At 48.1% G+C, this 26,093-nt stretch overlaps 1 protein-coding gene across 4 annotated transcripts in view; it reads left to right on the top strand.

Moving 5' to 3' along the window:
- Positions 1 to 26,093, top strand: part of LOC118964979 (sodium/potassium/calcium exchanger 1-like) — a 57,121-nt gene that overhangs the window by 13,074 nt on the left and 17,954 nt on the right. Inside the window, exons 4-8 of one of the 4 annotated variants that reach the window (XM_036981557.1) lie at positions 7,113 to 7,220; positions 7,418 to 7,526; positions 13,695 to 13,748; positions 15,166 to 15,219; positions 23,589 to 23,680. In XM_036981557.1, coding sequence (XP_036837452.1) covers positions 7,113 to 7,220; positions 7,418 to 7,526; positions 13,695 to 13,748; positions 15,166 to 15,219; positions 23,589 to 23,680 — 417 coding nt within the window. The remainder of the gene's footprint in view (positions 1 to 7,112; positions 7,221 to 7,417; positions 7,527 to 13,694; positions 13,749 to 15,165; positions 15,220 to 23,588; positions 23,681 to 26,093) is intronic. The other 3 variants (XM_036981560.1, XM_036981558.1, XM_036981559.1) reach the window with 3 other exon arrangements.

Raw genomic sequence — 26,093 nt, 5'->3', positions numbered from 1 at the left:
CTCCAGCACACACAACACACACCCTCCAACACACCAACACACACCCTCCAACACACCAACACACACCCTCCAACACACCAACACACACCCTCCAACACACCAACACACACCCTCCAACACACACCCTCCAACACACCAACACACACCCTCCAACACACCAACACACACCCTCCAACACACCAACACACACCCTCCAACACACACCCTCCAACACACCAACACACACCCTCCAACACACCAACACACACCCTCCAACACACACCCTCCAACACACCAACACACACCCTCCAACACACACCCTCCAACACACCAACACACACCCTCCAACACACACCCTCCAACACACCAACACACACCCTCCAACACACACCCTCCAACACACCAACACACACCCTCCAACACACCAACACACACCCTCCAACACACACCCTCCAACACACCAACACACACCCTCCAACACACACCCTCCAACACACCAACACACACCCTCCAACACACACCCTCCAACACACCAACACACACCCTCCAACACACCAACACACACCCTCCAACACACACCCTCCAACACACCAACACACACCCTCCAACACACACCCTCCAACACACCAACACACACCCTCCAACACACCAACACACACCCTCCAACACACACCCTCCAACACACCAAAACACACCCTCCAGCACACACAACACACACCCTCCAACACACCAACACACACCCTCCAACACACACCCTCCAACACACCAAAACACACCCTCCAGCACACACAAGACACACCCTCCAACACAACAACACACACCCTCCAACACACCCTCCAACACACCCTCCAACACACCAACACACACCCTTCAACACACCAACACACACCCTCCAACACACCAACACACACCCTTCAACACACACACCCTCCAACACACCAAAACACACCCTCCAACACACCAACACACACCCTCCAACACACACCCTCCAACACACCAAAACACACCCTCCAGCACACACAACACACACCCTCCAACACACCAACACACACCCTCCAACACACACCCTCCAACACACCAAAACACACCCTCCAGCACACACAGCACACACCCTCCAACACACCAACACACACCCTCCAACACACCCTCCAACACACCAAAACACACCCTCCAACACACCAACACACACCCTTCAACACACCCTCCAACACACCAACACACACCCTTCAACACACACACCCTCCAACACACCAAAACACACCCTCCAACACACCAACACACACCCTCCAACACACCAAAACACACCCTCCAGCACACACAACACACACCCTCCAACACACCAACACACACCCTCCAACACACCCTCCAACACACCAAAACACACCCTCCAACACACCAACACACACCCTTCAACACACCAACACACACCCTCCAACACACCAACACACACCCTCCAACACACCCTCCAACACACCAACACACACCCTTCAACACACCAACACACACCCTCCAACACACCAACACACACCCTCCAACACACCAACACACACCCTCCAACACACCAACACACACCCTCCAACACACCAACACACACCCTCCAACACACCAACACACACCCTTCAACACACCAACACACACCCTCCAACACACACCCTCCAACACACACCCTCCAACACACACCCTGCAACACACAAGTTCATATTATGGCAACAACAGCTCAAATAAGCAAAGAGAAACTACAGTCCATTACTTTAAGACTCTTTTAATGTTTCTTCAAGTGCAGTCGCAAAAACCATCAAGCGCTATGATGACACTGGCTCTCATGAGGACCACCACAGGACAGGAAGACCCAGAGTTACCTCTGCTGCAGAGGATAAGTTCATTAGAGTTACCAGCCTCAGAAATAGCAGCCTAAATAAATGCGAGAGTTCAGAGTTCAGAGTTCAAGTAACAGACACATCTCAACATCAACTGTTCAGAGGAGACTGTGTGAATCAGGCCTTCGAGGTCGAATTGCTGCAAAGAAACCACTACTGAAGGACACCAATAAGAAGAAGTGACCTGCTTGGGCCAAGAAACACGAGCAATGGGCATTAGACCGGTGGAAATCCAAACTGGAGTCCAAACTGGAGATTTTTGGTTCCAACCGCCGTGTCTTTGTGAGACGCGGTGTGGATGAACAGATGATCTCCGCATGTGTATTTCCCACCGTGAAGCATGGAGGAGGAGGTGTGATGGTGTGGGCGTGCTTTGCTGGTGATACTGTCTATGATTTATTTACAATTCAAGGCACACTTAACCAGCATGTCTACCACAGCATTCTGCAGCGGTACGTCATCCCATCTGGTTTGGGCTTAGTGGGACTATCATTTGTTTTTCAACAGGACAATGACCCAACACACCTCCAGGCTGTGTATGGGCTATTTTACCGAAAAGGAGAGTGATGGAGTGCTGCATCAGATGACCTGGCCTCCACAATCCCCCGACCTCAACCAAATTGAGATGGTTTGGGATGAGTCGGACCACAGAGTGAAGGAAAAGCAGCCAACGAATGCTCAGCATATGTGGGAACATATTTCCAACTCTGTTGGAAAAGCATGCTAAGAGTGTGCAAAGCTGACATCAAGGCTGAGAGAATGCCAAGAGTGTTATCAACGCAAAAGGTGGCTACTTTGAAGAATCTAAACTCTAAAATATATTTTCATTTGTTCAACACTTTGTTGGTTACTACATGATTCCATATGTGTTTTTTCATAGTTTTGATGTCTTCACTATTATTCTACAATGTAGAAAATAGTTAAAAAAAAAATATATATATATATTTTTATAACTTGAATAAGTAAGAGTTCTAAAACATTTGACCGGTAGTGTATGTTCTTCCTCACTTCATCTAACCAAGACCTCCGCCCAAATTCCTCACTCCTCCCAAAACTCACGGCTGCCATGTTGACTTGTACCAGACTGCGTCTCTTCCTCCTCCCATAGGATCCCTGATGACTAACAAAAACATATCCTGACTTAATGTAAACGTTCAACATTCCCCTCTCTCCCTCAGTGACATGAATAAGTATATTTCATATTTCACATTTAGAAATCAGAACCCATCAACACATACGTCGTAATATTGTTGTATGGTGGTGTTATACATTATGTATTGTAGATATGTAGTGACGTTATAATGTTATATGATGTACTGTTTTATCTTTAGTTTTATGTGTGTATTAAGTGCTTTAATGTGTTTGGACCCCAGGAAGAGTTGCTGCTTCCTTGGCAACAGCTAATGGGGATCCAAAATAAACCCCAGGAAGAGTAGCTGCTTCCTTGGCAGCAACTAATGGGGATCCAAAATAAACCCCAGGAAGAGTAGCTGCTTCCTTGGCAGAAACTAATGGGGATCCATAATAAACCCCAGGAAGAGTAGCTGCTGCCCTGGCAGGAACTAATGGGGATCCATAATAAACCCCAGGAAGAGTATCTGCTGCCTTGACAGGAACTAATGGGGATCCATAATAAACCCCAGGAAGAGTAGCTGCTGCCTTGACAGGAACTAATGGGGATCCATAATAAACCCCAGGAAGAGTAGCTGCTGCCTTGGCAGGAACTAATGGGGATCCCCATTAGTATGATGGTTGGTGTGGGATTGCTAAGAAAATGACATGCAAGTACACGGTTTATACTGTTGTAGGCAACTCATAGAACCCCAGTAGGTATATTTGAACCTTTAAATCAGGACTAAGGTACTTGTAGTAGTGTATCCAGGGTGCTACCATCAGTACTTTTGAACCTATCAGGACTAAGGCACTTGTAGTAGTGTATCCAGGGTGCTACCATCAGTACTTTTGAACCTATCAGGACTAAGGCACTTGTAGTAGTGTATCCAGGGTGCTACCATCAGTACTTTTGAACCTATCAGGACTAAGGCACTTGTAGTAGTGTATCCAGGGTGCTACCATCAGTACTTTTGAACCTATCAGGACTAAGGCACTTGTAGTAGTGTATCCAGGGTGCTACCATCAGTACTTTTGAACCTATCAGGACTAAGGCACTTGTAGTAGTGTATCCAGGGTGCTACCATCAGTACTTTTGAACCTATCAGGACTAAGGCACTTGTAGTAGTGTATCCAGGGTGCTACCATCAGTACTTTTGAACCTATCAGGACTAAGGCACTTGTAGTAGTGTATCCAGGGTGCTACCATCGGTACTTTTGAACCTATCAACAAACAAGTACATGTAACTGCCAGAATAATGGAAACACTTGAGGGATATCAATTATATTGAAAGCAGGTGCTTCCACACAGGTGTGGTTCCTGAGTTAGTTAAGCAATTAACATCCCATCATGCTTAGGGTCATGTATAAAATGCTGGGCAGACCATTATTTTGGTTACCATGGCTATGCCCCTATGGGATGGCGGTGCCCCCGTCCACAGGGCACGAGTGATCACTGAATGCTTTGATGAGCATGAAAACGATGTAAACAATATGCCATGGTCATCTCAGTCACCAGATCTCAACCCAATTGAACACTTACAGTGCATTCGGAAAGTATTCAGACCCATTGACTTTTTCCACATTTTGTTACGTTACAGCCTTACTCTAAAATGGATTCAATTGTTTTTTTCCCCCTCATCAATCTACACACAATACCACATAATGACATCACAATACCCCATAATGACATCACAATAGCACATAATGACATCACAATAGCACATAATGACATCACAATACCACATAATGACATCACAATACCACATAATGACATAGCAAAAACTGTTTTTTAGAAATGTTAGTATTCAGACCCTTTACTCAGTACTTTGTTGAAGCACCTTTGGCAGCGATTACAGCCTCGAGTCTTCTTGGGTATGACGCTACAAGCTTGGTACACCTATATTTGGGGATTTTCTCCCATTCTTCTCTGCAGATCCTCTCAAGCTCTATCAGGTGGATGCACAGTTATTTTCAGGTCTCTCCAGAGATGTTCGATCGGGTTCAAGTCCAGGCTCTGGCTGGGCCACTCAATGACATTCAGAGACTTGTCCCGAAGCCACTCCTGCATTGTCTTATCTGTGTGCTTAGGGACGTTGTCCTGTTGGAAGGTGAACCTTCACCCCAGTCTGAGGTCCTGAGTGCTCTGGAGCAGGTTTTCATCAAGGATCTCTCTGTACTTTGCTCCGTTCATCTTTCCCTCGATCTTGACTAGTCTCCCAGTCCCTGCCGCTGAAAAACATCCCCACAGCATGATGCTGTCACCACCATGCTTCACTGTAGGGATGGTGCCAAGTTTCCTCCAGAAATGACATTTGGCATTCAGGCCAAAGAGTTCAATCTTGGTTTCATCAGACCAGAGAATCTTGTTACTCATGATCTGAGTCCTTTAGGTGCCTTTTGGCAAACTCCAAGCGGGCTGTCATATGCCTTTTACTGAGGATTGGCTTCCGTCTGGCCACTCTAGCATAAAGGCCTGATTGGTGGAGTGCTGCAGAGATGGTTGTCCTTCTGGAAGGTTCTACAATCTCCACAGAGGAACACTGTAGCTCTATCAGAGTGACCATCGGGTTCTTGGTCACCTCCTTGACCAAGGCCCTTCTCACCCCGGTTGCTTAGTTTGGCCAGGAGGCCAGCTCTAGGAAGAGTCTTGGTGGTTCCAAACTTCTTCCATTTAAGAATGATGGAGGCCACTGTGTTCTTGGGGACCTTCAATGCTGCAGACATTTCTTGGTACCCTTCCCCAGATCTGTGCCTCGATACAATCCTGTCTCGGAGCTCTACGGACAATTCCTTCGACCTCATGGTTGGTTTTTGCTCTGACATGCACTGTCAACTGTGGGATCTTATATAGACAGGTGTGTGCCTTTCCAAAATCATGTCCAATCAATTGAATTGACCACAGGTGGACTCCAATCAAGTTGTAGAAACATCTCAAGGATGATCAATGGAAACAAGATGCACCTGAGCTCAATTTGAAGTCTCGTAGCAAAGGGTCTGAACACTTTCTGTTCTGTTTTTTCTGTTTTTTATTTTTATTAAATTTGACAATATTTCTAAAAACCTGTTTTTGCTTTTTCATTCTAGGGTGTTGTGTGTAGATTGAGGAAAATGTTTTATTTAATCCATTTTAGAATAAGGCTGTAATTTAACAAAATGTGGAAAAAGTCAAGGGATCTGAATACTTATTTTTATTTATTTAAGTAGGCAAGTCAGTTAAGAACAAATTCTTATTTACAATGACTGCCTACCCCGGCCAAACCCTCCCCTAACCCGGAAGACGCTGGGCCAATTGTGCTCCACCCTTTGGGACTCCCGATCTCGGCTGGTTGTGATTACAGCCCCGGATCGAACCCGGGTCTGTAGTGACGCCCCTAAGCAATGCAGTGCCTTAGACCGCTGCACCACTCGGGAATGCACTGTGTGGGAGATTCTGGAGTGGGTCCTGAGACAGTGTTTTCCACCACCATCAACAAAACACCACATTATGGAATTTTCTGGTGGAAGAATGATGTCACATCCCTCCAATAGAACGATGTCACATCCCTCCAGTAGACTTCCAGACACCTGTAGAATCTATGCCATTGAAGCTGTTCTGGCTCAACGCCCTGTTAAAACACTTTATGTTGCTGTTCTCCTTTATTTTGGCAGTTACCTGTTCTCACTAATATCACTGTTGTTATATTTTTATTTTATTTAACTAGGCAAGTCAGTTAAGAACAAATTCTTATTTACAATGACGGCCTAGGAACAGTGGGTTAACTGCCTTGTTCAGGGGGCAGAACGACAGATTTGTACCTTGTCAGCTCGGGGATTTGAACTTGCAACCTTCCGGTTACTAGTCCAACGTTCTAACCACTAGGCTAATCCTGTTTTTGGCTGATCCTGTCTTCAGTAGACACCCATTATGCATCCTCTACCCAGCTGGGCAAATGTTGGCATGGGATTTCATAAAGACATTCTTTTCTGGTTGAAACAACATACTTTTTAAAAACAGACTTTCCTTTTTACAATCAGAATACAACCTGACCATGTAAAAGCCATTCAGTATATTTAGCCCACTGGAGTAGTTCTTTAACAGTCTGCCTTTTCTCCTCCCTCTGGTTCTTATTGTGAACGTGTACTAAAGTATTCCTGTATTTACAGCAGAACAGTGGACATCCACCACCTGATCCACCTCAAAACAATGTTTCACCAGAACCCAAACCACTACCTCAAGACTCACCCCAGAAGAGAGACAGAGAAAAACTGAAGGTCTCAACACTCTTTGATTGTGATGTCATGATCAGGTTGTGTACTGATTGTAAAATAGTTTATATTTTTTTACATTTTTTTTAGATGTCATTTAAGTGACCAGCAAAAAGAGGTCTTTACCTGAATGTAACCTGGCGTGATCTGCCGTGGCTTCAACCCTGTGTGTGTGTGTGTGTGGTGTGTTTGTTATGTCCCAGGTGAAGCCCACTCTCCAGAGAGGAGGCAGTAATGCGTCTCTCCACAACAGCACCAACAGAAACACCATCTTCCAGCTGATGATCCACACACTGGACCCACTGGGAGAAGGTACTGGACTTTATATCAGTCTTTATTATTACAGGGACCGCTATGGTCCTAATCTATGGTCCTAATCTATGGTCCTAATCTATGGTCCTAATCTATGGTCCTAATCTATGGCCCTATACTATGGTACTAATCTATGGTCCTTATCTATGGTCCTAATCTATGGTTCTAATCTATGGTCCTAATCTATGGTCCTAATCTATGGTACGAGTCTATGGTCCTAATCTATGGTCCTAATCTATGGTCCTAATCTATGGTACGAGTCTATGGTCCTAATCTATGGTCCTAATCTATGGTCCTAATCTATGGTCCTAATCTATGGTCCTAATCTATGGTCCTATACTATGGTCCTATACTATGGTCCTAATTTATGGTCCTTATCTATGGTCCTTATCTATGGTCCTAATCTATGGTCCTAATCTATGGTCCTATACTATGGTCCTATACTATGGTCCTAATCTATGGTCCTAATTTATGGTCCTTATCTATGGTCCTTATCTATGGTCCTAATCTATGGTCCTAATCTATGGTCCTAATTTATGGTCCTATACTATGGTCCTAATCTATGGTCCTAATCTATGGTCCTAATCTACGGTCCTAATCTATGGTCCTATACTATGGCCCTATACTATGGTCCTAATCTATGGTCCTAATCTACGGTCCTAATCTATGGTCCTATACTATGGCCCTATACTATGGTCCTAATCTATGGTCCTAATTTATGGTCCTTATCTATGGTCCTAATCTATGGTCCTAATCTATGGTCCTAATCAATGATCATAAAGTATTGTCCTTCCTGTACAGTACCAGGGACCAGGAAGCTATGCCTCCTGGGAGGAGCTACTGAACCATGTATTACGTCTATTCAAATCAAATTAAACTTTATTGGTCACATACACATGGTTAGCAGATGTTAACGCGAGTGTAGCGAAATGCTTGTGCAGTAATATCTAACAAGTAATCTAACAAAATCACAACAACTGCCTTATACACACAAATGTAAAGGGATGAATAAGAATATCTGGATGAGCGATGGCCGAACGGCATAGGCAAGATACAGTAGATGGTGTAGAGTACAGTATATACATATGAGATGAGTAATGTAGGGTATGTAGACATTATTAAAGTGGCGTTATTTAAAGTGACTAGTGAAACCTTTATTATGTCCATGTATTTAAGTGGCCAGAGATTTGAGTCTGGATGTTGGCAGCAGCCTCTCTATGTTAGTGATGGCTGTTTAACAGTCTGATGGCCTTGTCACTACTGCCACAGGGACCTTCTATAGTCACTACTGCCACAGGGACCTTCTATAGTCACTACTGCCACAGGGACCTTCTATAGTCACTACTGCCACAGGGACCTTCTATATCCACTACTGCCACAGGGACCTTCTATATTCACTACTGTCACAGGGACCTTCTATATCCACTACTGCCACAGGGACCTTCTATAGTCACTACTGCCACAGGGACCTTCTATAGTCACTACTGCCACAGGGACCTTCTATAGTCACTACTGTCACAGGGACCTTCTATAGCCACTACTGCCACAGGGACCTTCTACATTCACTACTGCCACAGGGACCTTCTATAGTCACTACTGTCACAGGGACCTTCTATAGCCACTACTGCCACAGGGACCTTCTATATCCACTACTGCCACAGGGACCTTCTATAGTCACTACTGCCACAGGGACCTTCTATATTCACTACTGCCACAGGGACCTTCTATAGTCACTACTGTCACAGGGACCTTCTATAGTCACTACTGCCACAGGGACCTTCTATATCCACTACTGCCACAGGGACCTTCTATATCCACTACTGCCACAAGGACCTTCTATATCCACTACTGCCACAGGGACCTTCTATAGTCACTACTGCCACAGGGACCTTCTATATTCACTACTGTCACAGGGACCTTCTATATCCACTACTGCCACAGGGACCTTCTATATCCACTACTGCCACAGGGACCTTCTATAGTCACTACTGCCACAGGGACCTTCTATATCCACTACTGCCACAGGGACCTTCTATATTCACTACTGCCACAGGGACCTTCTATAGTCACTACTGCCACAGGGACCTTCTATATTCACTACTGCCACAGGGACCTTCTACATTCACTACTGCCACAGGGACCTTCTATATCCACTACTGCCACAGGGACCTTCTATATCCACTACTGTCACAGGGACCTTCTACATTCACTACTGCCACAGGGACCTTCTATAGTCACTACTGCCACAGGGACCTTCTATATTCACTACTGCCACAGGGACCTTCTATAGTCACTACTGTCACAGGGACCTTCTATAGTCACTACTGCCACAGGGACCTTCTATATCCACTACTGCCACAGGGACCTTCTATATCCACTACTGCCACAAGGACCTTCTATATCCACTACTGCCACAGGGACCTTCTATAGTCACTACTGCCACAGGGACCTTCTATATTCACTACTGTCACAGGGACCTTCTATATCCACTACTGCCACAGGGACCTTCTATATCCACTACTGCCACAGGGACCTTCTATAGTCACTACTGCCACAGGGACCTTCTATATCCACTACTGCCACAGGGACCTTCTATATTCACTACTGCCACAGGGACCTTCTACATTCACTACTGCCACAGGGACCTTCTATATTCACTACTGCCACAGGGACCTTCTATAGTCACTACTGCCACAGGGACCTTCTATATTCACTACTGCCACAGGGACCTTCTATATTCACTACTGCCACAGGGACCTTCTATAGTCACTACTGCCACAGGGACCTTCTATAGTCACTACTGCCACAGGGACCTTCTATAGTCACTACTGCCACAGGGACCTTCTATATTCACTACTGCCACAGGGACCTTCTATAGTCACTACTGCCACAGGGCCCTTCTATATTCACTACTGCCACAGGGACCTTCTACATTCACTACTGCCACAGGGACCTTCTATAGTCACTACTGCCACAGGGACCTTCTATATTCACTACTGCCACAGGGACCTTCTATATCCACTACTGCCACAGGGACCTTCTATAGTCACTACTGCCACAGGGACCTTCTATAGTCACTACTGCCACAGGGACCTTCTACATTCACTACTGCCACAGGGACCTTCTATAGTCACTACTGCCACAGGGACCTTCTATATTCACTACTGCCACAGGGACCTTCTATAGTCACTACTGCCACAGGGACCTTCTATATTCACTACTGCCACAGGGACCTTCTACATTCACTACTGCCACAGGGACCTTCTACATTCACTACTGCCACAGGGACCTTCTATAGTCACTACTGCCACAGGGACCTTCTATATTCACTACTGCCACATGGACCTTCTATATTCACTACTGCCACAGGGACCTTCTACATTCACTACTGCCACAGGGACCTTCTATAGTCACTACTGCCACAGGGACCTTCTATATTCACTACTGCCACAGGGACCTTCTATAGTCACTACTGCCACAGGGACCTTCTATATTCACTACTGCCACAGGGACCTTCTACATTCACTACTGCCACAGGGACCTTCTACATTCACTATGCCCTCATAAATGACTACACGAGGAGTTATATTGTTGAATAATTGTTTTAGTGCTGGGCTTCAACAGAAACAGAAACCTGCTCAACCTGTTATTCTCTCAAAGAACAGCATCAGACTGTTAGCTTCACAGCAGCATCATACTGTTAGCTTCACAGCAGCATCAGACTGTTAGCTTCACAGCAGCATCAGACTGTTAGCTTCACAGCAGCATCAGACTGTTAGCTTCACAGCAGCATCAGACTGTTAGCTTCACCTTCAGCATCAGACTGTTAGCTTCCCAGCAGCATCAGACTGTTAGCTTCACCTTCAGCATCAGACTGTTAGCTTCACAGCAGCATCAGACTGTTAGCTTCACAGCAGCATCAGACTGTTAGCTTCACAGCAGCATCAGACTGTTAGCTTCACAGCAGCATCAGACTGTTAGCTTCACCTTCAGCATCAGACTGTTAGCTTCACAGCAGCATCAGACTGTTAGCTTCACAGCATCATCAGACTGTTAGCTTCACCTTCAGCATCAGACTGTTAGCTTCACCTTCAGCATCAGACTGTTAGCTTCACAGCAGCATCACACTGTTAGCTTCACAGCAACATCAGACTGTTAGCTTCACAGTAGCATCACACTGTTAGCTTCACCTTCAGCATCAGACTGTTAGCTTCCCAGCAGCATCAGACTGTTAGCTTCCCAGCAGCATCAGACTGTTAGCTTCACAGCATCATCAGACTGTTAGCTTCACCTTCAGCATCAGACTGTTAGCTTCACCTTCAGCATCAGACTGTTAGCTTCACAGCAGCATCACACTGTTAGCTTCACAGCAACATCAGACTGTTAGCTTCACAGTAGCATCACACTGTTAGCTTCACCTTCAGCATCAGACTGTTAGCTTCACAGCAGCATCAGACTGTTAGCTTCACAGCAGCATCAGACTGTTAGCTTCACATTAGCATCACACTGTTAGCAGCATCACACTGTTAGCTTCACAGCAGCATCAGACTGTTAGCTTCACAGTAGCATCAGACCGTTAGCTTCACAGCAGCATCACACTGTTAGCTTCACCTTCAGCATCAGACTGTTAGCTTCACAGCAGCATCAGACTGTTAGCTTCACAGCAGCATCACACTGTTAGCTTCACAGCAACATCAGACTGTTAGCTTCACAGTAGCATCAGACTGTTAGCTTCACAGTAGCATCAGACTGTTAGCTTCACAGTAGCATCAGACTGTTAGCTTCACAGCAGCATCACACTGTTAGCTTCACAGCAACATCAGACTGTTAGCTTCACAGTAGCATCACACTGTTAGCTTCACCTTCAGCATCAGACTGTTAGCTTCACAGCAGCATCAGACTGTTAGCTTCACAGCAACATCACACTGTTAGCTTCACAGTAGCATCAGACCGTTAGCTTCACCTTCAGCATCAGACTGTTAGCTTCCCAGCATCATCAGACTGTTAGCTTCACAGTAGCATCAGACTGTTAGCTTCACAGCAGCATCAGACCGTTAGCTTCACCTTCAGCATCAGACTGTTAGCTTCACCTTCAGCATCAGACTGTTAGCTTCCCAGCATCATCAGACTGTTAGCTTCACAGCAGCATCAGACTGTTAGCTTCACAGCAGCATCAGACTCATTAGCTCAGTGACACACACAGTCCAGTACAACGAGAGACCTAGAGACAGTGCTATTGAGATAAAGAGATTGGTCGGCCAGAGGCTGGCTCTTATCCAGCTTTTATTAGCCTGTATTGAAAGCTGATTAAGGATGAGAGTGCTGGGAGGGAGGAGGCTGCATGGGGACAGGTCTGGCTGCCTGGTGGCCTGAGGACTCAGTGAAGGTCACTCCAGTAGAGGACAGAACAGTCACGTCCCTGTAATCCAGGAACACAGGTGGACTTGACCTCTGCTCTTCACTTCTCACACAACACGAGTCTCTAGTGTAAGGCAGCACCAAGGTGTTGAGAGGCTTTTGGATCAGGTCTACCCCCCAGGACCAGGTTTGGAGAGCGCTGCTCTAATGGCTACTCCACACCACAGCTCTGGGTCTCCCCCCAGGATCAGGTTTGGAGAGAGCTGCTCTAATGGCTACTCCACACCACAGCTCTGGGTCTCCCCCAGGACCAGGTTTGGAGAGAGCTGCTCTAATGGACTACTCCACACCACAGCTCTGGGTCTCCCCCCCAGGACCAGGTTTGGAGAGAGCTGCTCTATTGGACTACTCCACACCACAGCTCTGGGTCTCCCCCCCAGGACCAGGTTTGGAGAGCGCTGCTCTAATGGCTACTCCACACCACAGCTCTGGGTCTCCCCCCCAGAACCAGGTTTGGAGAGCGCTGCTCTAATGGCTACTCCACACCACAGCTCTGGGTCCCTCCCCAGGACCAGGTTTGGAGAGCGCTGCTCTAATGGCTACTCCACACCACAGCTCTGGGTCTCCCCCCCAGGACCAGGTTTGGAGAGCGCTGCTCTAATGGCTACTCCACACCACAGCTCTGGGTGTCAGGGGACTTGGGGGAACTGGTAAACACAGAGGCTGACTGAATGTCTCTCCTACAGAGATCCTATTAAACGAGTTCTAATATGTAATTCTATGGTGTCTTCCATCGTCCCCTTATTCCAGAGACGGGATTTAGCAGAGATGTTAGAGGCCCTGGTCAGAGGAGAGTTAGACAAGGTAAGAGGGATGTCAACAATGTCACCTCCTCCTCATGTCGTCACCCTGTACTGTCACTTCATGCCAGCCCTTCTGAAGGGTTTCCGTTGTTAGTACATAGGACATCCGTCTGTCACTCCAACTTCCATTGTCCTACCGAGAGTTACTGAGTATCTCTTCACCTTCTGTCTACTATCTATCACAACAACTTCCATTGTCCTATCGAGAGTTACTGAGTATCTCTTCATCTTCTGTCTACTATCTATCACAACAACTTCCATTGTCCTACTGAGAGTTACTGAGTATCTCTTCACCTTCTGTCTACTATCTATCACAACAACTTCCATTGTCCTATCGAGAGTTACTGAGTATCTCTTCATCTTCTGTCTACTATCTATCACAACAACTTCCATTATCCTATCGAGTTACTGAGTATCTCTTCATCTTCTGTCTACTATCTATCACAACAACTTCCATTATCCTATCGAGTTACTGAGTATCTCTTCATCTTCTGTCTACTATCTATCACAACAACTTCCATTATCCTATCGAGTTACTGAGTATCTCTTCATCTTCTGTCTACTATCTATCACAACAACTTCCATTGTCCTATCGAGTTACTGAGTATCTCTTCATCTTCTGTCTACTATCTATCACTCCAAAATAGACGTTTTCATCTGAACTGTATCTCACTCTTCCCTAGAAGAGGATACTTGTATTCATGCCTGCTCAGCTCATTTTCAGTCAATATTATGAAGGAAGTGGTTGTGTTTTGTTTGTGTGGTACAGTAACTTCGGTTGTGTCTATGACTCCGCTCATATTCCGTCATACATTACTCTACACGAGGCAACGTGTGGATATGTTGTGTCTATGACTCCGCTCATATTCCGTCATACATTACTCTACACGAGGCAACGTGTGGATATGTTGTGTCTATGACTCCCCTCATATTCCGTCATACATTACTCTACACGAGGCAACGTGTGGATATGTTGTGTCTATGACTCCGCTCATATTCCGTCATACATTACTCTACACGAGGCAACGTGTGGATATGTTGTGTCTATGACTCCCCTCATATTCCGTCATACATTACTCTACACGAGGCAACGTGTGGATATGTTGTGTCTATGACTCCCCTCATATTCCGTCATACATTACTCTACACGAGGCAACGTGTGGATATGTTGTGTCTATGACTCCCCTCATATTCCGTCATACATTACTCTCCACGAGGCAACGTGTGGATATGTTGTGTCTATGACTCCCCTCATATTCCGTCATACATTACTCTACACGAGGCAACGTGTGGATATGTTGTGTCTCCGTGGTAACTGGTCATATTCCGTCATACATTACTCTCCACGAGGCAGCGTGTGGATATGTTGTGTCGCCGTGGTAACTAGTCATTTTACCTGACGTATCTCTGCCAATTAGAAACAACAACCTTTAATGGGGAGGTCAGGACGGAGGTGTCGGTGCAGAGGAAAGGTAAGGCCAACGTTATCTGTATGTTTAGTGCTTGATTTGGTTAGCGTCTGTGAATGTTCTCGTAACGTTCTGTATACACGTTGCGTTTGGTTTGATGTTGTCGTTATGTTCTGTGAATGTTCTCGTTAACGTTCTGTATACATGTTGCGTTTGGTTTGATGTTGTCGTTATGTTCTGTGAATGTTCTCGTTAACGTTCTGTATACACGTTGCGTTTGGTTTGATGTTGTCGTTATGTTCTGTGAATGTTCTCGTTAACGTTCTGTATACACGTTGCGTTTGGGTTGATGTTTGTTCCTGACTGACTTAGCCTAGTTAAATAAAGGTCAAATTAAATGTAAAAATGTTGTCGTTATGTTTTGTATGTTGTCGTTACGTTGGTTATGGGTTCTCTTTGTCTTGGCGTTGTCTGTAAGGCTTTGTGTTAGAGCTGTACTGTACTGCTGTCTCCTAGTCTGCAGGCCACACAGCAGGGATGTGCGTCTAACTGTTACACATGAATGTTTTTCGTGCAACTTTACATGAAGTTACGTGTCTCACAACTATCCCTGTAGCATGTACAAGTACTTTTTTATCGTGTTTACACTATTTCTTGGTCATTGTAGCTCTTTGAGGCATGCAAACACGCCAACCTGTTGTTGATGAGAAACGGTCACAGACATTTTAAACAGCTCACAGTCAGCTGTACGTGGTAATCCTCAATGTCTCATACTGCATTGAGGGATAGAGTTAACCCAGCAGCCAGCGGGAAGGTAGACAGCAGGACACACAGCAAGACACACAGCAGGACACACAGCAGGACACACAGCAGGACACACTGCAGGCCTATAGGAGAGGTCGAGGCCTATAGGTGAGGTCGAGGCCTATAGGTGAGGTCCAGGCCTATAGGTGAGGTTGAGGCCTATAGGTGAGGTCCAGGCCTATAGGTGAGGTCGAGGCCTATAGGTGAGGTCCAGGCCTATAGGAGAGGTCCAGGCCTATAGGTGAGGTCCAGGCCTATAGGAGAGGTCCAGGCCTATAGGAGAGGTCCAGGCCTATAGGAGAGGTCCAGGCCTATAGGAGAGATCCAGGCCTATAGGTGAGGTCCAGGCCTATAGGTGAGGTCCAGGCCTATAGGAGAGGTCCAGACCTATAGGAGAGGTCCAGGCCTATAGGTGAGGTCCAGGCCTATAGGTGAGGTCCAGGCCTATAGGTGAGGTCCAGGCCTATAGGAGAGGGTCAGGCCTATAGGTGATATCCAGGCCTATAGGTGAGATCCAGGCCTATAGGAGAGATCCAGGCCTATAGGTGAGGTCCAGGCCTATAGGTGAGGTCCAGGCCAATAGGAGAGGTCCAGGGCTATAGGAGGTCCAGGCCTATAGGAGAGGTCCAGGCCTATAGGTGAGGTCAAGGCCTATAGGTGAGGTCCAGGCCTATAGGAGAGGTCCAGGCCTATAGGTGAGGTCCAGACCTATAGGAGAGGTCCAGGCCTATAGGAGAGGTCCAGGCCTATAGGAGAGGTCCAGGCCTATATGAGAGGTCCAGGCCTATATGAGAGGTCCAGGCCTATAGGAGAGGTCCAGGCCTATAGGAGAGATCCAGGCCTATAGGTGAGGTCCAGGCCTATAGGAGAGGTCCAGGCCTATAGGAGAGGTCCAGGCCAATATGAGAGGTCCAGGCCTATAGGTGAGATCCAGGCCTATAGGAGAGATCCAGGCCTATAGGTGAGGTCCAGGCCTATAGGTGAGGTCCAGGCCAATAGGAGAGGTCCAGGCCTATAGGAGGTCCAGGCCTATAGGAGAGATCCAGGCCTATAGGTGAGGTCCAGGCCTATAGGAGAGGTCCAGGCCAATATGAGAGGTCCAGGCCTATAGGAGAGGTCCAGGCCTATAGGTGAGGTCCAGGCCTATAGGAGAGGTCCAGGCCTATAGGTGAGGTCCAGGCCTATAGGTGAGGTCCAGGCCTATAGGTGAGGTCCAGACCTATAGGAGAGGTCCAGGCCTATAGGTGAGGTCCAGGCCTATAGGTGAGGTCCAGGCCTATAGGTGAGGTCCAGGCCTATAGGTGAGGTCCAGGCCTATAGGAGAGGTCCAGGCCTATAGGTGATATCCAGGCCTATAGGTGAGATCCAGGCCTATAGGAGAGATCCAGGCCTATAGGTGAGGTCCAGGCCTATAGGTGAGGTCCAGGCCAATAGGAGAGGTCCAGGCCTATAGGAGGTCCAGGCCTATAGGAGAGGTCCAGGCCTATAGGTGAGGTCAAGGCCTATAGGAGAGGTCCAGGCCTATAGGAGAGATCCAGGCCTATAGGTGAGGTCCAGGCCTATAGGAGAGGTCCAGACCTATAGGAGAGGTCCAGACCTATAGGAGAGGTCCAGACCTATAGGAGAGGTCCAGGCCTATAGGTGAGGTCCAGGCCTATAGGTGAGGTCCAGGCCTATAGGTGAGGTCCAGGCCTATAGGAGAGATCCAGGCCTATAGGTGAGATCCAGACCTATAGGTGAGATCCAGATCTATAGTTGAAATCAAAAAAACTATTTATGTTGTGTGACAGTGTTGTAAGTCTCTATGGAAACAGACCTATAGGTGACATCCAGTAACAGAACAATGGCTGTCAGTCCTGCTCTTGGTTTCCTTCTTCACTGTACGGGGTGTGTTGATGTGACACCTAGTGGGGTGTGTTGGTGTGACTCCTAGTGGGGTGTGACTCCTAGTGGGGTGTGTTGGTGTGACTCCTAGTGGGGTGTGACTCCTAGTGGGGTGTGACTCCTAGTGGGGTGTGTTGATGTGACTCCTAGTTGGGTGTGTTGATGTGACTCCTAGTGGGGTGTGTTGATGTGACTCCTAGTGGGGTGTGTTGATGTGACACCTAGTGTGGTGTGTTGATGTGACTCCTAGTGTGGTCTGTTGGTGTGACTCCTAGTGGGGTGTGTTGGTGTGACTCCTAGTGTGCTGTGTTGATGTGACTCCTAGTGGGGTGTGTTGATGTGACTCCTAGTGGGGTGTGTTGGTGTGACTCCTAGTGGGGTGTGTTGATGTGACTCCTAGTGGGGTGTGTTGGTGTGACTCCTAGTGGGGTGTGTTGGTGTGACTCCTAGTGGGGTGTGTTGGTGTGACACCTAGTGGGGTGTGTTGGTGTGACACCTAGTGTGGTCTGTTGGTGTGACTCCTAGTGGGGTGTGTTGGTGTGACTCCTAGTGTGCTGTGTTGATGTGACTCCTAGTGGGGTGTGTTGGTGTGACTCCTAGTGGGGTGTGTTGATGTGACTCCTAGTGGGGTGTGTTGGTGTGACTCCTAGTGGGGTGTGTTGGTGTGACACCTAGTGTGGTGTGTTGATGTAAATCCTAGTGGAAACTTAGAGTGTATAGCCCACATTGTCATCGGGGACTCTCCTCGGCAGCTCAGGGTCATTGTGACCGAATCTTGAGAAAAAGGTGTTTAGCTCCCCTGGTAGGATGGTGTTGGTGACCGCAATGTAGCTAGCTTCCTTTTTGTAATCTGTTATTGTTGGAGCCCCTGCCACATACGCCTCGGTGTGTCGCCATATTGATCAATCTGCGGCTGTCGTATTTGTACAGTTTCACCAAACTTTCCCCCCGGTCACCTGGCAGTTCTCTCTTTCAGTTTTCCTAGAAGGCTGCTATCCATTCACTTTTTTTGAATCGAGAACGTTTTGAAGTACACTATCGGTAACATGTCATCTATGCATTTTCTGATTAATCCGGTGACTGAGTCGGTGTGTAGACTGACGTTATCTCTGGTGACTGAGTCGGTGTGTAGACTGACGTTATCTCCGGTGAATGAGTCGGCGTGTATATTGACGTTATCTCCGGTGACTGAGTCGGTGTGTAGATTAATGTTATATCCGGTGACTGAGTCGGTGTGTAGACTGACGTTATCTCCGGTGAATGAGTCAGCGTGTATATTGACGTTATCTCTGGTGACTGAGTCGGCGTAATATATATTAACGATATCTCTGGTGACTGAGTCGGTGTGTAGATTAATGTTATATCTGGTGACTGAGTCGGTGTGTAGATTGATGTTATATCTGGTGACTGAGTCGGTGTGTAGATTGATGTTATATCTGGTGACTGAGTCGGCGTAATATATATTGACGTTATCTCCGGTGACTGAGTCGGCGTCTATATTAACGATATCTCTGGTGACTGAGTCGGCGTCTATATTGACGTTATCTCCAGAGACGACCCAGAACATATTCCAGCCCACGTGATCAAACCAGTCTTGGAGCGTGAATTCTGATTGGACGGACCAACGCTGTACAGACCTGGCCAACAGGAACTTCCCTCTTGAGTTTTTGTTTGTAGGCAGGATGGAGTCCTGGTTGGATTTGCCGAAAGGAGGACGGGAAAGGGCCTTATACCCGTGTCGAAAAGACGTGTAGCAGTGGTCAAGAGTAGAATGTCCGCGAGTTAGACAGTCGAGGTGTTGGTAATTAATTTGGGAGCACGGTTCTCAAATTACTTTTGTTAAAGTCCCCTAGAACAATGAACACTGCCTCCGGGAATGCAGTCTCCAGTTTGTTCACGGTCCAATAAAGATCTTGGAGCTCCTTCCTGGTGTCAGATTGGGGCTGGATGAACACAGCCATGGAGATGATCCCTGAGAACACTTTCAGAAGGTGAAAAAGGGTGTCATTTAATGACCAAGTATTCCTGGTAAGATGGGGCCGACAGAGGGTGTCTCGCCTCGCGCTCTGACAAAACATTGCACATTTTTCTTGTGTGTTTTCCAAACATTTTCTTAATCAGTTTGTTTTGTGCATCACAACATACACCTGAGTAGAACTATTAGAATACGAATCGCTGGGTACTCACCGTCTGCCCGAGTTCTCTGAGATGGCGAAACAATGGACTAGTTTCTTCAGCGAGGTGCCGAGCTGCTTGGGAGTCCTACAGGAGAGTAGAAAGCAAAGACGCTGACGGAGAGGCAGACGTGGCAGGGTTTTACTGAGATTAAGACGCCGGCCGACCCATCCTCCATTACCGAGCATTCTACTCGCCAGTGTTCAATCATTAATGAACCAACTTGACAAGCTCAGGGCGAGGATCTCCTTCCCGGAGGGACATCAGATCCTGTAACATTCTCTTGTTTTTCTGAGACTTTCCTCCGACATCCAGAGGGATTATATACAACTGGCAGGTTTTACCGATTTCTGAGTGGATAGGAAGCAGAATCACTCTGGCTAAGAACAAAGGTGGTCGGCTCTGCTTAATGACCAACAACACATGGTGCGAAACATACAGGAACCTGCGAGATTCTGCTCCCCCGACTCGGAATACTTTGTCATCAAATGTTGCCCTGTGGACAGGGTGGTATGCTGCTGGCTATTATTATTATTATTATTATATTGTAGGCCTATGTCATATGCCAAAAACGGTGTAACTAAAGGTTAACGAGCCATGAATCAAAAAGACGATGACCCTTTCCTCTGACACACACACGTGCAGGGCCCCATCTGCATGTTAATCTCAGTGTTGATTGGGTCGGTGTTAAGGCCGCGCAGGGCCCCATCTGCATGTTAATCTCAGTGTTGATTGGGTCGGTGTTAAGGCCGCGCAGGGCCCCATCTGCATGTTAATCTCAGTGTTGATTGGGTCCGTGTTAAGGCCGCTTCAGCCTGTGGTTGTCATAACCCTGAGAGACTGTAATGGCCTGGACCACTGAAGGACCTCATTAGACCACACACACACACACACACACACACACACACTGAGAGGCCCAATGATTACAGGGTACGAACCCAAATCAACTCCACCGCGACCCCTGTTCCCAACAAGCACAACTCCATCCAGACATGGTGGACGGACCCCAAAAACAGAGACAAATGCACAGATTAACAGGTGTCTGTATCCATGTACCACCTTTCCAGTTATTACAGACTAACAACACACCACACTGAGTCACATCAACACACCACACTGAGTCTCATCAACACACCACACTGAGTCTCATCAACACACCACACTGAGTCACAACAACACACCACACTGAGTCACAACAACACACCACACTGAGTCACATCAACACACCGCACTGAGTCACAACACACCACACCGAGTCACGTCAACACACCACACTGAGTCACATCAACACACCGCACTGAGTCACATCAACACACCACACTGAGTCACGTCAACACACCACACTGAGTCACATCAACACACCACACTGAGTCACATCAACACACCACACTGAGTCACATCAACACACCACACTGAGTCACGTCAACACACCACACTGAGTCACATCAACACACCACACTGAGTCACATCAACACACCACACTAGGAGTCACATCAACACACCACACTGAGTCACATCAACACACCACACTGAGTCACATCAACACACCACACTGAGTCACATCAACACACCACACTGAGTCACATCAACACACCACACTAAGTCACGTCAACACACCACACTGAGTCACATCAACACACCACACTGAGTCACGTCAACACACCACACTGAGTCACATCAACACACCACACTGAGTCACATCAACACACCACACTGAGTCACATCAACACACCACACTGAGTCACGTCAACACACCACACTGAGTCACATCAACACACCACACTGAGTCACATCAACACACCACACTAGGAGTCACATCAACACACCACACTGAGTCACGTCAACACACCACACTGAGTCACATCAACACACCGCACTGAGTCACATCAACACACCACACTGAGTCACATCAACACACCACACTGAGTCACATCAACACACCACACTAGGAGTCACATCAACACACCACACTGAGTCACATCAACACACCACACTGAGTCACATCAACACACCACATTGAGTCACATCAACACACCACACTGAGTCACATCAACACACCACACTAAGTCACGTCAACACACCACACTGAGTCACATCAACACACCGAGTCACATCAACACACCACACTGAGTCACACCAACACACCACACTGAGTCTCATCAACACACCACACTGAGTTTCATCAACACTCCACTAGACTACCTGCTGGTTACTGACCCAACACTCTAACCACTAGGCTACCTGCTGGTTACTAGTCCAACGCTCTAACCACTAGGCTACCTGCTGGTTACTAGTCCAACACTCTAACCACTAGGCTACCTGCTGGTTATTAGTCCAACGCTCTAACCACTAGGCTACCTGCTGGTTACTGACCCAACACTCTAACCACTAGGCTACCTGCTGGTTACTAGTCCAACACTCTAACCACTAGGCTACCTGCTGGTTACTGGTCCATCCTCTAACCACTAGGCTACCTGCTGGTTACTAGTCCAACACTCTAACCACTAGGCTACCTGCTGGTTACTGACCCAACACTCTAACCACTAGACTACCTGCTGGCTACTAGTCCAACGCTCTAACCACTAGGCTACCTGCTGGTTACTGGTCCATCCTCTAACCACTAGGCTACCTGCTGGTTACTAGTCCAACACTCTAACCACTAGGCTACCTGCTGGTTACTAGTCCAACACTCTAACCACTAGGCTACCTGCTGGTTACTAGTCCAACACTCTAACCACTAGGCTACCTGCTGGTTACTGGTCTATCCTCTAACCACTAGTCTACCTGCTGGTTACTAGTCCAACACTCTAACCACTAGGCTACCTGCTAGTTACTGGTCCATCCTCTAACCACTAGGCTACCTGCTGGTTACTGGCCCAACACTCTAACCACTAGGTTACCTGCTGGTTACTGGTTCCCCCTCTAACCACTAGGCTACCTGCTGGTTACTGGTCCACCCTCTAACCACTAGGCTACCTGCTGGTTACTGGTCCATCCTCCAACCACTAGGTTACCTGCTGGTTACTGGTCCAACACTCTAACCACTAGGCTACCTGCTGGTTACTGGTTCACCCTCTAACCACTAGTCTACCTGCTGGTTACTAGTCCAACACTCTAACCACTAGGCTACCTGCTGGTTACTGGTTCACCCTCTAACCACTAGTCTACCTGCTGGTTACTAGTGTCTCTGGATAAGAGAGTCTGTTAAATGACTCACTACTGTAAGTCTCTCTGGATAAGAGAGTCTGCTAAATGACTCACTACTGTAAGTCTCTCTGGATAAGAGAGTCTGCTAAATGACTCACTACTTTAGTGTCTCTGGATAAGAGAGTATGTTAAATGACTCACTACTGTAGTGTCTCTGGATAAGAGAGTCTGCTAAATGACTCACTACTTTAGTGTCTCTGGATAAGAGAGTCTGTTAAATGACTCACTACTGTAGTGTCTCTAGATAAGAGAGTCTGTTAAATGACTCACTACTGTTAAGTGTCTCTGGATAAGAGAGTCTGTTAAATGTAAACATCTGACATGTTGCTTATTGGTTGTGTCTTGTGTCTGTCTTTTTTCAGCTGGACCTGAGAAGACTGAGCAGGCTGAACCCTCGACCTCCCAGACCACACCTAAAGAAGAGGAGAAACCAGGCCCGTCAGAGACTCAGACGGTAGAGAGAGGGGAGAGAGGAGAGAGGGGAGATAGGAGAAACCAGGCCCGTCAGAGACTCAGACGGTAGAGAGAGGGGAGAGAGGAGAGAGAGGAGGGGAGATAGGAGAAACCAGACCACACCTAAAGAAGAGGAGAAACCAGGCCCGTCAGAGACTCAGACGGTAGAGAGAGGGGAGAGAGGAGAGAGAGGAGAGAGGGGAGAGAGGGGAGATAGGAGAAACCAGGCCCGTCAGAGACTCAGACGGTAGAGAGAGGGGAGAGAGGGGAGAGAGAGGAGAGAGGGGAGATAGGAGAAACCAGACCACACCTAAAGAAGAGGAGAAACCAGGCCCGTCAGAGACTCAGACGGTAGAGAGAGGGGAGAGAGGAGAGAGAGGAGAGAGTTGAGAGAGGTGAGAGAGGGGAGATAGGAGAAACCAGGCCCGTCAGAGACTCAGACGGTAGAGAGAGGGGAGAGAGGGGAGAGAGAGGAGAGAGGGGAGATAGGAGAAACCAGGCCCGTCAGAGACTCAGACGGTAGAGAGAGGAGAGAGAGGGGAGAGAGGAGAGAGGGGAGAGAGGAGAAACCAGGCCCGTCAGAGACTCAGACGATAGAGAGAGGGGAGAGAGGGGAGAGAGAGGAGAGATAGGAGAAACCAGACCACACCTAAAGAAGAGGAGAAACCAGGCCCGTCAGAGACTCAGACGGTAGAGAGAGGGGAGAGAGGAGAGAGAGGAGGGGAGATAGGAGAAACCAGACCACACCTAAAGAAGAGGAGAAACCAGGCCCGTCAGAGACTCAGACGGTAGAGAGAGGGGAGAGAGGAGAGAGAGGAGAGAGGGGAGAGAGGGGAGATAGGAGAAACCAGGCCCGTCAGAGACACAGACGGTAGAGAGAGGGGAGAGAGGAGAGAGAGGAGAGAGTTGAGAGAGGGGAGAGAGGGGAGATAGGAGAAACCAGGCCCGTCAGAGACTCAGACGGTAGAGAGAGGGGAGAGAGGGGAGAGAGAGGAGAGAGGGGAGATAGGAGAAACCAGGCCCGTCAGAGACTCAGACGGTAGGGAGAGGAGAGAGAGGGGAGAGAGGAGAGAGGGGAGAGAGGAGAAACCAGGCCCGTCAGAGACTCAGACGATAGAGAGAGGGGAGAGAGGGGAGAGAGAGGAGAGAGGGGAGATAGGAGAAACCAGGCCCGTCAGAGACTCAGACGGTAGAGAGGAGAGAGGGGAGAGAGAGGAGAGAGGGGAGAGAGGGGAGATAGTAGAAACCAGACCCGTCAGAGACTCAGACGGTAGAGAGAGGAGAGAGAGGGGAGAGAGGAGAGAGGGGAGATAGGAGAAACCAGGCCCGTCAGAGACACAGACGGTAGAGAGAGGAGAGAGAGGGGAGAGAGAGGAGAGAGGGGAGATAGGAGAAACCAGGCCCGTCAGAGACTCAGACGGTAGAGAGGAGAGAGGGGAGAGAGAGGAGAGAGAGGAGAGAGGGGAGATAGGAGAAACCAGACTCGTCAGAGACTCAGACGGTAGAGAGGAGAGAGGGGAGAGAAAGGAGAGAGGGGAGAGAGGGGAGATAGGAGAAACCAGACCCGTCAGAGACTCAGACGGTAGAGAGAGGGGAGAGAGGGGAGAGAGAGGAGAGAGAGGAGATAGGAGAAACCAGGCCCGTCAGAGACTCAGACGGTAGAGAGAGGAGAGAGGGGAGAGAGAGGAGAGAGGGGAGAGAGGAGAAACCAGGCCCGTCAGAGACTCAGACGGTAGAGAGAAGGGAGAGAGGGGAGAGAGAGGAGAGAGGGGAGAGAGGAGAGAGGGGAGATAGGAGAAACCAGACCCATCAGAGACTCAGACGGGAGAGAGGAGAAACCAGACCCGTCAGAGACTCAGACGGTAGAGAGAGGGGAGAGAGGGGAGAGAGAGGAGAGAGGGGAGATAGGAGAAACCAGACCCGTCAGAGACTCAGACGGTAGAGAGGAGAGAGGGGAGAGAGAGGAGAGAGGGGAGAGAGGGGAGATAGGAGAAACCAGACCCGTCAGAGACTCAGACGGTAGAGAGGAGAGAGGGGAGAGAGAGGAGAGAGGGGAGAGAGGGGAGATAGGAGAAACCAGACCCGTCAGAGACTCAGACGGTAGAGAGAGGGGAGAGAGGGGAGAGAGAGGAGAGAGGGGAGATAGGAGAAACCAGGCCCGTCAGAGACTCAGACGGTAGAGAGAGGGGAGAGAGAGGAGAGAGGGGAGATAGGAGAAACCAGGCCCGTCAGAGACTCAGACGGTAGAGAGAGGGGAGAGAGGAGAGAGAGGAGAGAGGGGAGAGAGGGGAGATAGGAGAAACCAGGCCCGTCAGAGACTCAGACGGTAGAGAGAGGGGAGAGAGGAGAGAGAGGAGAGAGTTGAGAGAGGGGAGAGAGGGGAGATAGGAGAAACCAGGCCCGTCAGAGACTCA

The sequence above is a fragment of the Oncorhynchus mykiss genome, chromosome 6 (genome assembly GCF_013265735.2).
Source record: "Oncorhynchus mykiss isolate Arlee chromosome 6, USDA_OmykA_1.1, whole genome shotgun sequence".
NCBI lineage: Eukaryota > Metazoa > Chordata > Actinopteri > Salmoniformes > Salmonidae > Oncorhynchus > Oncorhynchus mykiss.
The sequence above is the reverse complement of the archived record's forward strand: the minus strand, read 5'-3'. Positions and strand labels throughout refer to the sequence as shown.